Below are 13,748 nucleotides of genomic sequence, written 5' to 3'. Positions count from 1 at the left end.
TCTCTTTCTTTCTCTCCCTCTCTCTCTTTCTTTCTTTCTTTCTTTCTTTCTTCATTCAATGCACCTCCAGCCTTAATCCTCTTCAATCAATCAGTTAACCACATCTGATAGTTTTTACCTCTTAAATCTCTCTGGAATGTTTCCATTTCCCTGCACCTCCACTGCATTACCCTAGATGGAGCCACACCATCTCTCTGACCACAGGACCTTTTAAATGTGCCCCTATCTCTCCTACCTGGACATTCGGCTAAGAGGTATCCCTGCTGCCATTATTGTTCCCCTCTCAAGCATTCTTGACAGGGTAAGAGCTCTTCAGAGCTTTTAAAAATGCAGATCTGATCCCCTGGGTTCCAGCTTAAAATCATCCAATGGCTTCTCATTGTGCTTTGGATAAAACCCAAACTCCTTAACTTGAATTTCAAAACCCTGCGTTATGTGACCCCTGCCACCTCCTCCATCCTCATTCGTAAGGTCCTTCCCTCCAACTCCACTTGGCTGCTATGCTGACTTGTTTAGGTCCCTTCAAAGCACCATGCTTGCTCCCTCCTCCGTGCCCAGCCATGAAGCAGGTGGTCCTCTTGCCTTGGAACGCTTTCCCTCTGCCCTACCCTCCTTCCCCTGGCAAACTCCTCCTAATCCTTAAGATCTGGCTTCACTGCCTCTTACCCTCTCTGTAGGGTGTAGGCCAGTCTTGACCCCATAGGTGGTTAGGATTCCAACAGCAACATGCAGTACTCCCCCTCTCAGAATACTCTGTTGTGATCACTAGTTGAGCTATGTGATTTCCCTGCAGGTTAGAAGGCCGGTGCAGTAGGGAAAGTGGGGGTAAGGAGTGCAGAGATTTCAGCCTCCACCCTGTATTTGCTGGTCAAGTTGCTTATCATCTTTATGCCTCCTCATCTATAAACTAATACTGCTTGCCTCACAGAGTTATCCTGAGAGTTAAATGAGATAATATGTGTGTGTGTATGTGTGTGTATATATATGCATATATGTGTATATATTGGGTTGGCCAAAAAGTTCATTCGGGTTTCCCTGGAAGATGTTATGGAAAACTCAAATGAACTTTCTGGCCAACCCAGTATATCAGTATAAAAGGTTTAAGTGCGTTAACTAGTCCATAGAAAATAAGTCTTCAATAAACTGAGATGCACGCGTAATGAATACTTAGTAAACACAAGCTTTTTGTTGTCGCTTTGTTTTTTTTTTTTAAGCTGAGTATCGCTACGTCTGTTTTCCTGGGAGTGCACTTTCTCTTTTTCTTTATGTGCCATTGGCTTGGTAAGATTAGAGTCCCAAAAGTAAAACTGTGAGTACTGTGTTTGCTTTCCCATTTACTCATTTCTTCCCAATCTGCGTAGCCTGTAGGAGTGATGTAAAGACGTAAAGTAATGTAGAAAGTGGGCGAAGAAAATATTATGTTCACAAAGCCTGTTTTCCAGTCAACTCCTAGGGGATCCCATGCCTTATTAGTTGTGGATTCTGCCTCTGCCCACAGTTCTTTAGTCCTTGCCTGTTTCGGAGCCCTTCCTATTAGAGGCACTGGCGGGGCAGTGCAGTGCCAGGAGGCCCAGGCATCAGGCTCATTCAGCAAAGACAGGACCATAGAATGCAAGCAAATGAAAGCATTCTCAGTGCTTCCTACTTCAATCTGCCCCCCAAAAAAACAAAAAAACAAAACATAGGTGTGTTCGTGTGTGTGCGTGTGTGTGTTTTAGAGGGAGTCTCCAAATACATGTCAAAGGCAACACACAAATTAGTGCAGCATGAGTTCTGTGACATTTGGTAAAGGTCTTTGGAGAAGATGACAAAACAAGGAGCTTCCCAGTTCCGTGGCCCCTAAGGTTTGGTGCAAACACTGTGTGTGAAAAATCACCAAACATGTACCTCACCACTGAATTTTGTGAGGGTCGACTTATTACCCCTGTTACCTGGTAGTCTCCAGGCTTTAGAAGAGTTCTTGTCATTTTGATTTTTTAGATGAGTCACTGGGTTTGTTGCCCCCAGAGGCACTTCATTATGATTCAGTGTAAAGCCCTGAAAGGACTCGGCTTCCGGGAGTTAGGGGTGGGATGAGGGCTGCAGTGGTTCCGCGTTGGCATGAGGCTGAATTGACACCTTTGATGTAGCCTAAGACAGAACCCGCACCTCCCACTGCTGCTCGGAAGACGTCAGCCTTACGCAGAAAAGGCATCTGCTAAGGAATCCTGCTTCTCATTCAGCCTGCTCTGGGAGCAGCCTTAGCCATCGTTAACTAATCCAACTGCTTCCCTCCTCCCCTGCGGTGCTGGGCTTAGTGCTAAGAAGGAGTTTCGCCTCTTGTTCTTGTCAGGTTAGGCACTGAGACTGTGTCCATGTTAGAACTCATAGAAGGTAAGTTAAATGCATGATCCCTCTCCCTCACGGAAAGATGTTTATTTTGCGCCCTGGAGGACATTTGTGTCTCATTGCTAATCCTACTTCGTTGCTGTGGATGTAAAACATGTAAAAATGTTGACATTTTTACAGGCAAAATAGTGGCGATCTGATACATCTTTACAGAGTCATGTCTTTAAGTGTTTTATCAGTTCTTAGAGGTGTTGTTACTCAGAGAAAAGAATGGCTTACGTGAGTTCTGTGGCTTTGATTCCTTTTAGGGATAATGTTTAAAAGTCTTGAGAGTCAGGTTGATTCTCGTGATGTAAACCTATTAAAAAGCAGCTTTTATTTTCGACAGCAGTACAGACTAACGGTGAGGAGTTTCTGAGTGTCTGTGCCAGTTACTTTGTCTTGCTGGAGGCAGGTCCTTCTGAGTTAGGCTGGGGGATGCATAGGGCGCAAGTGGATGTGGGAACTTCTAGAAGTGAGTTCTTAACTCTAAAAAGACAGTGATCTGTTTTCACAAGACACTGGGACTGTCACTTGTGAGCTGTGCTAATATTTGCTCTCACTGGGTTGTACTGGGAAGCTAAACTAAAGAAGGAAGCATGAAGTCCATTGAAAATGTCTCAGAACTGCATGCCTAAAATCTCCATGGGCACAGCTAAGAGCATCATTCATAAATTCATCAGGAAAGTTGTGCAAAGTACATTATTATTCTTTTTAATGTAACCTGCTGCTATATTCAACACTGGATTAGCAAAGCAGTGAGTTTCTGAAGAAGGTTTCTCCCAGAAGCTATTTTTCAGCACTATAGATAAAAAGGTATCTGGAATTTTAGCAAATGTCCCTCTTTAATTGGTTGTTGCTCTGAGAAGATTTGTCGTGAGAATTCTTTAGTAAGCCACTTTTTCACTCTGTGATCCTCTGTGTTTCTAGTTAATGGAACCCCTGGGAGTCAGCTCTCTACTCCGCGCTCGGGCAAGTCTCCAAGCCCATCACCCACCAGCCCTGGAAGCCTGCGGAAGCAGAGGGTAAGGAAATGAGCGCGCTCCTTGTTTAAGACCTGTCCATGTCTCGGTGCAGATGGCACAGGTGCCAGCAAATAGGCCTCCCATGATAGCGCTGCTTGTCTCTAAGGAAGAACCAGGCGAGGACAGGAGGTGACCGACCTTGGGTCATTTATTATGGCTGTGGTTTCTCTTAGCTACGACTCGGGGCTTTAAATTTCCCTGTAAACTTGTCCTGATCTTAATTCCAGGGAGAATGGACAGTTGCTGCTTCACTTTGAAATACCTCACTCTTTTTGTCTCGAGTGCACAAAGACGTTAATGGCACTGGATTGTAAGCTTCCTTAGCTGAAATGAGTTTCATTAGAGATATCATCACTGGTCACCAGCCTTCCTTAAGAAAGAAAAGGAAAAATGCCTGGATTGGAGGTGGGCAGGCCCTGGTGGGAGTTGCTTTAGGGCAAAGGATGGTGGTCCAGAGCCCCTGAGGGTTTGTGCTGCAGAGATGGTTGCATGTGACCTGTGTTTTTGTGAATGAAACCCACACTGAGCACCTTCTCTTTCATCATGACCTGCATTTATCTTTGAGCTTCTTGTGTAATAATGGAGAAGTTGATTGAGCTTGGAGACCAAAGTCAAAAAAGTTACCGGAAACAGTGTTCGTTTCTCTATGCTAAGGAAGGGGGTGGGATTAGCTTTTCTTTCAGGATGGAAGAACTACTGTTCAGAACGCCTCACAATCTCTGCGGTTTGTCTTTCCCAGTAAGACCAAGGCAAGAATCAAAGGAGTGGGACGGGGAGGAGGGGCATGGCACAGTGGAGGCAACAGGAGGCCTTTCACTGGCCTGATTTCAAAGGCAAGGTGCAGAGGGAGGTTTCAGGACATTTTAAGAAGCTAGGGCTCTTTGGCAGCTTTTGAACTCAAAGATTGGATTCATGAATTTCATTTCTTGTACTATGTGCTTTAAAATGAGACTTTAGGGCTTCCCTGGTGGCGCAGTGGTTGAGAGTCCGCCTGCCGCTGCAGGGGACACGGGTTCGTGCCCCGGTCTGGGAAGATCCCACATGCCGCGGAGCGGCTGGGCCCGTGAGCCATGGCCACTGAGCCTGCACATCTGGAGCCTGTGCTCCGCAGCGGGAGAGGCCACAACAGTGAGAGGCCCATGTACTTCAAAAAAAAAAAAAAAGAGACTTTATGTTCCATACCTTTAAACTGCCTCCAAGAGGGAAGCTCCTCTTTGCTAGCCTCCTGCCAAGGTTGTGTCCACACACCCTCTGGGGGGGTGGGTGAATGAGTCAGTCCCCAGTCCCCTTTGCAGCCTGGCCTGCCACTTAGCAGGTTGTACTGTCCTGCTCGCTCCACTGAACCGCCTGCCATCAGGTCCAGCTGGTTTTGATTATTGCACGAGGCCTGGAACTGGGCACCAGCTCCTCCGCTAAATGGCTGTGTTATCTTTGATAAGTCTGTTATCCTCTCCCGGCTTCAGTCAAAACAAAACAAAATAAAAGGCTCTTTCCAGATAGAAAACCCAATAATGCGACTCCAGTTCCAGCTGAGTGTTTTCACTGTGGTTTCTTCATGGCCACAGTCTGAGCTGGCACTTTAAAGTACAGGAATCATTAGTGAGCTACTAGAAGAAGGGGCCAAGTTCATTTACTCTCCTAAATGTCTATGGTTGAGTGGAGGAAGGGCTAGTGGAGTGAGTGATGCTTTTCTTATAAATGTTACCCAGTGAGGCCCCCATCTATAGAGGCAGCCATTAGAAATAGGGCAGACTGGGGACTTCCCTGGTGGTCCAGTGGTTAAGACTTTCTTTGCTTTCCAATGCAGGGGGTATGGGTTTGATCCCTAGTTGGGGAATTAAGGTCCCACATGCCATGTGGCCAAAAAACCAAAACATAAAAGAGGCAATATTGTAACAAATTCAATAAAGACTTTAAAAACAAAAAAAAAAAAAGAAAAAGAAATAGGACAGATAGGGCCCTCTTACATAGAATAGTCTCTCTTTTGAGGTGTATACCTTGGAGACTCCACCTGGCATAGAAATCCCTCTTCATCCTTTGGGCTAATTAAATTAGATTCAGGATTTAGCTCATGCTTTGTTGTTGAGATTAGATTAGAATGAGTGAGACTCCCTGCTACAGATCCGAGCTTCCCTCCTGCTGGCTTATGGTGGAGACTCCATCTTGGGGATGTAAAGCGTTTGACTCAACTCTCCCTTTGTTGGTAAAATGAGGATAGAATTTGCTTCTTCCGCCCTCTGTATTTCCTCCTTCACTATGATTTTGTCCAACTGAGGCAGAAAATTTCCATCCAGCTCCTAGCAGCTGTGTGGCCAATGGCTTATGTAATTAACACTGCCAGTGCTTGGGAAATGATTATAAGGGATGGTTCTCTTGGAGATTCTTCATTTTGTCATTTAAACTACCAGTGCAAGCTCCGTACTTGACAGGGAAAAACAATCTCGTTTGTTTTAAGGAGACAAAAGGTTTATCATCATCTGAAAACATTTATTAAACACATGTTGTGAGCAGAGCACCAGGTAGTTTAGAGATGGTTCAGTTTCCAGGCTTTTGAATTGAGGCCGTAAATGAACATCCTCCATCCATGTACCATGTCAATGAGTAGAAACATTCCCAGCTGCTTTAGTGAGAGGAGCTTTCATCTTGGTGTGGAGGCAACTGCATCAAATAATCCCTCCCAGTTAAAATGAGCCTAGAATATCCCTAAAAACTGATCCTGTTTCAAATTTGGTTAATATTCTTCTCAAATGGCTATACTCCTATGCAGGAAATACTGAAATAAGTGAAAGATGGCAAGTGCTAAAAGAAGACACATCAAGGAATAAATTAACTCTTTTTATTGCAAATTGGAAAACAGTAGCTACTTCTCTTTTTCTTTCTGTGTTGCCTAGCAACATGGCCAGGGAAATGAGTGGGCTGCCTCTCCCTGCAACACACACTCACACTTCCTACCTCATTTTGAAACACAGGAATATAAGCTGCTTTTCTTTTTTAAGGAATATTGAGACATTTGACCGCTTCTTCACAAACAAGAGAATCTATATTTTTATTTATGTTAATTATGCTGGTTTAATCAGCTTTTTTCCTTCCCTTAATATTTTTGTTACCTCTTTTGGTATTTTAGAATAGTCCTATACAATAGGAGTCTGCATGCCAGATATTTTTCTTCTTGAAAGCGCTGATGGCAGTGTACCAAGCAACTGCCCTATTTTTCCAAAACACTGTTATTTAAATTGCTGTCTAGAAGCGTTTGGTCACAGATGCAGATCCGGGAGGATCTTTTCCATCCATGAACTTTCTGGGGTCCTGTTTCTTAATACATCAGGAAGAAAAGTGTTTGATTGTGTAGGTGGCGTGAAGCTCCCCGTGATACTCCCACATGGCTGACTTCTGTAGATTATCTGATCAGTCAGTTGATGTGAAGAGTGGGTGGTTCAAAATAGAAAAGAAGCCAGGATTCTAGACACTCTCTGCAGATCTGAGCTCGTTGCCTGGTGACCAGCAGAGGGATCTCTTAGCAGAAAAGGGCGGAGGGGAGAAGAGGGAAGGTGACGGGTGAGCGGTTGGGGAACGAGGATAAACACTGGGAAGGGAGCAGGGAGGTCAAGTTCGCCTTCTTTCCGTCTTCCAAACGTACCATTTTGAAAAGGCAATGTTTATTGGGTGTATGCGGGGTGCAAATGCAACCCTTGAGTTGCTGCTCTGGGGCCAGAATTTCCTGAATGCCAGCTGGGGCTCCTAATCAATTATTGCCTGAGGTAAGCACCTTCCTCTTCTACCCAGAATGGGAAGGAAACGTTCAAGGAAGAATTGCCTAGATACATAGTAGCAGAGTTTGGTGTTGACAGACCTCAAGGGCCCAAGAACCCAACTGGACACAGAGGAAGGCAAAAGCTCATGAGCAGATCAAGCCAATAAGGCAGAATAAACAGCCTTTTCATCTATTTAGATGCTTTCATGATCTCAGAAACCGAGGATGCCCATTCAGTATTGTTCCACTCCTAAGAGAGCGCAGGGCACCTAAGAAAGCCGAGTAAACAAATCTATGCCTGCCCTTCATCCTACAGGACCTGTACCGCCCCCTCTCTTCAGATGATTTGGACTCAGTAGGAGACTCAGTGTAAAAGAGACAATGGAGCAGTGTATATGGTTTGTGGTTGGGTGAAGGTTTCACGTTTCCTAAGCAAACGTCTAACAGCAAAATACACAAAAGAGTTTTGCATACCTTGAAATTATGAAGACTAAATCATATAGAAGGAAATATCCAGGCATTTTATATTAATCCCTGAAAGAGATTTTTTTTTATATCTCCTACGTTGATTTGACTGAGGGAGCTTGAACACAAACTGGCTCAGTTGGTGAGGTTTTTGTGCCAGGCCTGGCTCTAGATGAATTTCATGTATGGGCCTGATCTTAGTTTCAGAACATGCTAATGGTGTAGCAAGACAGTCATAATTTCTGTAGATGGGGTTTTCATTTTGATCATAAGTAAACATGTAGATACAAATTTTCTGTACAATTCTGTACAGATTTTCTGGCTAAGCAGATTAAAATGCCACTAGCAGACATTTTTTCTTAAAGTTATACTCTCCTTAAACTTTACATTGCTGATTTTAAAGTACTTTTGTTGCAAAATAATCAAAATATTCAAGTAGGGTTCTTCTTCTTCCTAGACAATATTCAGAGCTACCTGTCATTTTGTGGGTTAGTCTAGGTGAGGAAAAACACCCATGTCAAAGACATATCTCATGAAGACTCTCTTGTTAAGCATAGGAACTTTCCTTATTTTTGTTGTAAAAAGTAAATTTTACTTTTTAAACTTATCTTTCATTGAAAACAGCATAAGTATAGCTTAAACATGAAGAATTTTTTCAATGGCATTGCTATAAATTATATAATTCCTCCCTATAACCATATATATAATTTTTCAAATATGTAAATGCTGAAGCTAGGAAGCTTTTTTTTGGAAACATACGGACCTAAAAAATTGTGTCTGGACTTATTCCAAAAAACCGATTTGAAAAGCAAAATTATTTTAAATGTTGCTACATAAATCAGGTCCCAAATATCCAAATCTCTACTCTGATAAATCCTGGATCTTACTGGTATTTTGGAAATGTTCATATGCAAAACTCCTTTGTGGTAAACTAAGTAAGTCTATGATTATAACCTATTGTTAATCATTAACCTACTAATCCTGCTTTCCTAGTCCTCTGTTTAAAAATTATAGTCAGCTTTGCTTAAACATAAAACAATTATTTTTAATCTGAATGTTAAGAACTGATTTAATGTGTATGGTCTATTGTATTTAAGCCATACCCTAGTGATCATTTAGTTTTACTAGTTCAAACACTAACAATTTAAGACTTGTGTAGCATGGTTTTGATATTTTACAGGCTTGACATATCTCAGTAGGTGATAAATTAAAAATGTATGATGCCACTTGGAGGCTTTTACTTGGGTTTTTTTTTTCAAATTTTACTTGAACATTGAATTTAAAAACAAAATGTTTGATTCAAAATGGAGAGAATTTCAGTTGTCATATACTGTTTTAAATGTTATCCATTTATCTCCTTGATAAATTGCTCAACTATCAAATTTTACCATCTGGTTTATAGTTACATATGTTACTATCTCACTTTCCAAGTGAATAAAATATTCCAACCATAAGAAGGAGAAGAAGAAAAAAAAAAAACAGTACAGGCAGCCTAACAGCATTTGAAAACTTAGCCTTATAAAAATTAGTGCCTCATTATCCTGTCTGTTGCAGAGAAAGACACTTCTCTGGCAGGTTATTTGAGAACTGCAAACTGAACCATTCCATCTTGAAAGAACAGTTCATAATACCTGTTCCAGACTTCAGATTTTAAAACTGTTTCCAATAGAAATGAACAGAGACTCCTGCTGAGATCAAAAGGCTGCTTTGTTTTAGCTGAAACAGTAAACATCTGTGAGGTTGCCTATGCTGGTGTCTGTTCTAGTTATGTCTTTGTAAGATGCATTACTTAATACAGTTGAGTCCATAAAAGATTAGTATGTATTTGACTGAACTGTCAAAAATGCAGAGAAAGCAGTGGAACAGTTAACCTAAATCTGGTGGGGTCAGATGGTCCAGAACAAAAAATAAATTCCAATAATTTTAACTTCCCTGAACTGTCAATCTTATGGACAACTACTGCTTAGAAAGGTCCAATAAACGCTATTTGTTCTGGATAAGTGGTAGATATTGCCAATTGATATGAAGCCCAGGGCTTTGTTTAGACATGGCAAAAAGAAACTGGACTTGTACTAATTGCTGATAGATATCATGGCCAGCTTTCCATCCAGGCAGTTCCGAGGGAAATGCTATTCCACAGCATTTAATCTTTTGAACATATGACTTTTATTAAACGACTGTTCAGGGGCAATATATATCATTTACTTTTGAAACTAAAATCCCTCAGAGATTGAAACAGCACACCATTTATAGACTTTGAGATCTCTTCCTGTGCAGAGCATAATTCCATTATACTAAAGCAGAAATTAAAAAAAAAAAAAAATGCTTAGCAACAAACCAGAAGTTTTCAGTTTATTGGTGGAACTGAACTGATGATTTATAGGCACTTAAGATTTACTTACTTATAGAATTCTTTAAAAAAAAAAAATTAGACACTGAATATTTAAATTGTTCTACTGGGCGGAAGAGACCTCCAGCAGAAGCAATACATTTTTGTCCTTATGGTAGACCTTAAATGTTCTGTGAAGACATTGCACTCTAGGAAAAATTTGGTCATTGGCACTTACATTTTCACCTTTAGACATCATAGAGAACGATACAATAAACGTATCCCTGCTTTTAGCATTTTAGAAGTGCAAAACCTAATTATATATCAAGTATAAACTTCAGTGTGAACTCAAAAGACTGGTTCTGAAAGCCACGTGGTTTGTTTCTTATTAGTCTTGCTTAATTACGTGGGGTGGGGGCAGGAGTTCCCAGTGTTTTCATACTGTCATAGACTTGTGAGACGTGGCAGGTCCACACCCATCTATACACATCCCTGTGTTCTTATATTGGCTCATCTAAAGATTAAAAGTATCAAATACTATCTTTTAAGACCATTTGGAACCAGAATTCATGTGCCACATGTGTTCCCTATGTTAACCAGCAGGGGTATTTTGGTTGCATCCACTGCAGATCTGTACATGATTTTTTTTTTTTTTCATTTAGAAGTAATGAAATCTAAAAGCCACATTTCTTAATACAAATGAATGAATATATAGAATAATATCCTGAAAAATAATTCCATATATTTTAGCTATTGGACTACTAAATTTTTCATATGTGGCCATATATCTACCCAGGTGTGTAGGTGTTTACGTAAATTTGCGGGGCTCAGTGTGTATATGGGTGTGCTTATGTAAGTATTTGTGTATGTTTATAGACCATAAATGGTAAGAGTATGGTATTTGTGACACAGCCTTATAAGTTACTGGCTCTTGTGGAATTGTATGTAAAACCTTTCGTGTCATAAATCATTACCCATGACATATTAATTGAGGCATATTTAACTTCAAAAGTAGTTTTCTAAACTAGTATGGCAAAACGGTTCCAAGTAATAGGCAGATGTACTGATTTATTTTAAACAATTTGGAATCCAGTTAAACAAAAATTTCAAATTCAGATAAATCCAATATTGTGTTAACTATTAAATATAAGCATACATTAATGCTTATATTGTTATGTCCTGATATTCTATTATTAAAATGATTATATACTATCACTGTTGTTTCTCTAATGTGTATGACATGTGGTGATAGTCAGTATTCACTAACAAAAGGAAGTATTGATTTATAGGGTTGTGAGTAGGTGAGTAATTATATTGAAACATAAATCGAAGAGAATCCAAACTGTGTTTGATTTGAAGTAAGTTGAATTGCAAAGCCAGATAACCTGTAAGGCAGTTTTGTATGTTCTTTCAAATCACGATTCTAAAGTATTGATGTATTTTCAGTAGTAACCCTACTATACTTCCTGTATGTGTGTATAACAAATATACACACTCCTGAAAATGTTAATTGAACGAATATATTGGGAATGAACTTTTTGGCCAACCCAATACTGTATATACGTACATTTCCTATTTATGCGTATTTGCATTAGCTGGCTAGCATCTCTAACTGTGCATGTCAGTGACAACGATATCCCACAGAATTATAGTGCGAAAATTAGCGATATATTGAATTCGAAATACCAATTGCCTGATGCAGTTTGTTATACTGTCAGCTGAAAAATATTTGTAACTTTGTGCCTGTCATGCATGTGGAAAAGATAGGAAATCTGAGGCCCTAGCTGTAATTTTTCAGGGTGCATGATATATAGTGTCTTTAAAATGTGGTTCATTTTAGTAAAGACGATGGATAAATTCCAAGATAGTATAAATGATGCATGTAATACATGGGTGTTTGTATTATATATGGCCACAAAATGGTTTTGAAGCCAGGGTAGTAGGTATCTGAAAGGTCATAGGCAAAGAACTATGAAAGTTAATTTTCTTGTGATGTGTTTCTTTGAGTTTATATTCATCAACAAGCAAGGAATCGAGTTTATTTGTTCTGAGGACATTTTACTTGGAAATACACTATGAATGTTGTAAATTTGGACAAAATTTTTGCAGAGAGGTTGACATCTTTCCTGCTTACAGTTTGAGTTACTCGGATGTGCATTCTCTTAAAAAAAGCATTTGGTGTTAAAATGTTTTAAACAGCAACATGTTTTAAAAATCCATCAGTTGAGGCCATCAGCAGAGTTTTACAGAGCGAAATGATGAAATGTTTCATTGACCTACCCAATTTTGAAAGTTCCATCACTTTGTACTGTGGCTTCACTGTAAAATGTTGTACCGTGTGTTTCACACTGGACCATGTTATTCCCCTCAAAGTTAATGTTGTGACACTTACCACCTTAAAAATAACTATAATAAACAGGAAAAACCACCTACGTTGTTCAGTGAGTTTCTTTCAGAAAACTTGATAAGTAGACATTGAAACTGAAATGACTGTGTGGGGTAAGGGTTACATTCATAATCATATTTACGGTGTTTTATGATGTAATTAGCATCAGCAGATGATACCTGAGATACTGCAGAATGACATCGCATGACATCCAAAGTATAAAATACCGACAAAACAATGAAATAAGACTATTTTGTTGAAGAATTCTGTTTTAGTTGGTTATATTAAAATCATTAATACACTTGCCTTTCAGGGTTGCATTAATGGTGAATATGTCTAACAAATTGGCAACTGGTTGAAAAAAAGAAATTTTAACCATAGTAACTTCCTCCTGGGCATGAAGGCATTTTTCCCAAAGTCATCTAACTTGCAGGGGGAAAAAATGTGCATGTGTATATAGGTGCATGTGTGTGTATGAAAGGTATTTTAAAAGTGCTAAATAAATAAATATATCATAAAATAACTATAATAACAAACTTGATTACCCAACTTTAATATAGAACAAAGACCCATAATCTGTTTCATGCTTAATATGGTATATAAGGGAGAATAGAAAATTCTACTGGCCTAGTTAGAAAAAAATTTTTTACATTAACATTATTATAGAAGTCTAAAATTCTGGTTTTAAATCTAACATTTTTACTAGGTTCATTTTAACCTTAAAATTATAGTTTGCTTTAATTGGTTCTCTTTATTATTTCCATGATAACCTAAATATAGTCAGTACTCAAAGCAATAATGATACAGCTGGAAGGAATGTTCACAAGTTTATAAAATTCCAAATTGTGCTTCTACTTTCTGAATATAATAGACTTCAGAGTGAAATGGAGCAGGTGCCTGAAAGAGTAGTGCTGGGAATCCAAACTGAGGAGTAAATCATGGAGGGAATTATTTTATTGAGAGGAGATTCCCCTTCCAAACTATGATTTCACAGCGAGGAACTCCTAAGAGGAGACCTGGTGCCCACCAAGACAAATGGTTGAGGTTCTAAATGTACAGATCCTGGCTTTAAGTGAGCATAGTGATTAGACGGTAGCAGCAAAGCAGACTGCCCCATACAACAGAGTCGTAACTAAACGTGTTTATTTTTGATATCTTGGCTCCGTGGTTTCGCTAACATAGATTTCAGTATTCCCATTTTCATTTTCTCTTCCTCTGAGTAAACCTATTTTATGAATGACAGTTCTACAGTCCTTTTAAAACTCTGACCAAATGTTTATAACTTCTTACGCGTTTCAGTATTCATTCTGAGTTATGCACGTGTTTGCTGTGCCGTAAACTTTAGGTTATGCATACTATGGAGAATGCAGACAAGGGAATTTGGAAAAAGGAATTACTTTTGTGCCTTGCTTCAAGTAATGGAGC

At 39.7% G+C, this 13,748-nt stretch overlaps 1 protein-coding gene across 8 annotated transcripts in view; it reads left to right on the top strand.

The window, feature by feature from the left end:
* The window catches only part of DCLK1 (doublecortin like kinase 1), a 339,558-nt gene that overhangs the window by 255,841 nt on the left and 69,969 nt on the right, over positions 1-13,748 (top strand). For 5 of the 8 annotated variants that reach the window (XR_004346634.1, XM_032610859.1, XM_032610863.1 and 2 more), the window contains exon 6: positions 3,298-3,392. Coding sequence is in view for 6 of the 8 variants with exons in the window: in XM_032610859.1 (XP_032466750.1) it covers positions 3,298-3,392 (95 nt within the window). In the remaining 2 variants the exon portion in view is untranslated. Of the gene's footprint in view, positions 1-3,297; positions 12,366-13,748 lie in introns of those variants that run through there. The other 3 variants (XM_032610865.1, XM_032610864.1, XR_004346635.1) reach the window with 2 other exon arrangements.

The sequence above is a fragment of the Phocoena sinus genome, chromosome 18 (assembly GCF_008692025.1).
Source record: "Phocoena sinus isolate mPhoSin1 chromosome 18, mPhoSin1.pri, whole genome shotgun sequence".
Lineage (NCBI taxonomy): Eukaryota > Metazoa > Chordata > Mammalia > Artiodactyla > Phocoenidae > Phocoena > Phocoena sinus.
The sequence above is the reverse complement of the archived record's forward strand: the minus strand, read 5'-3'. Positions and strand labels throughout refer to the sequence as shown.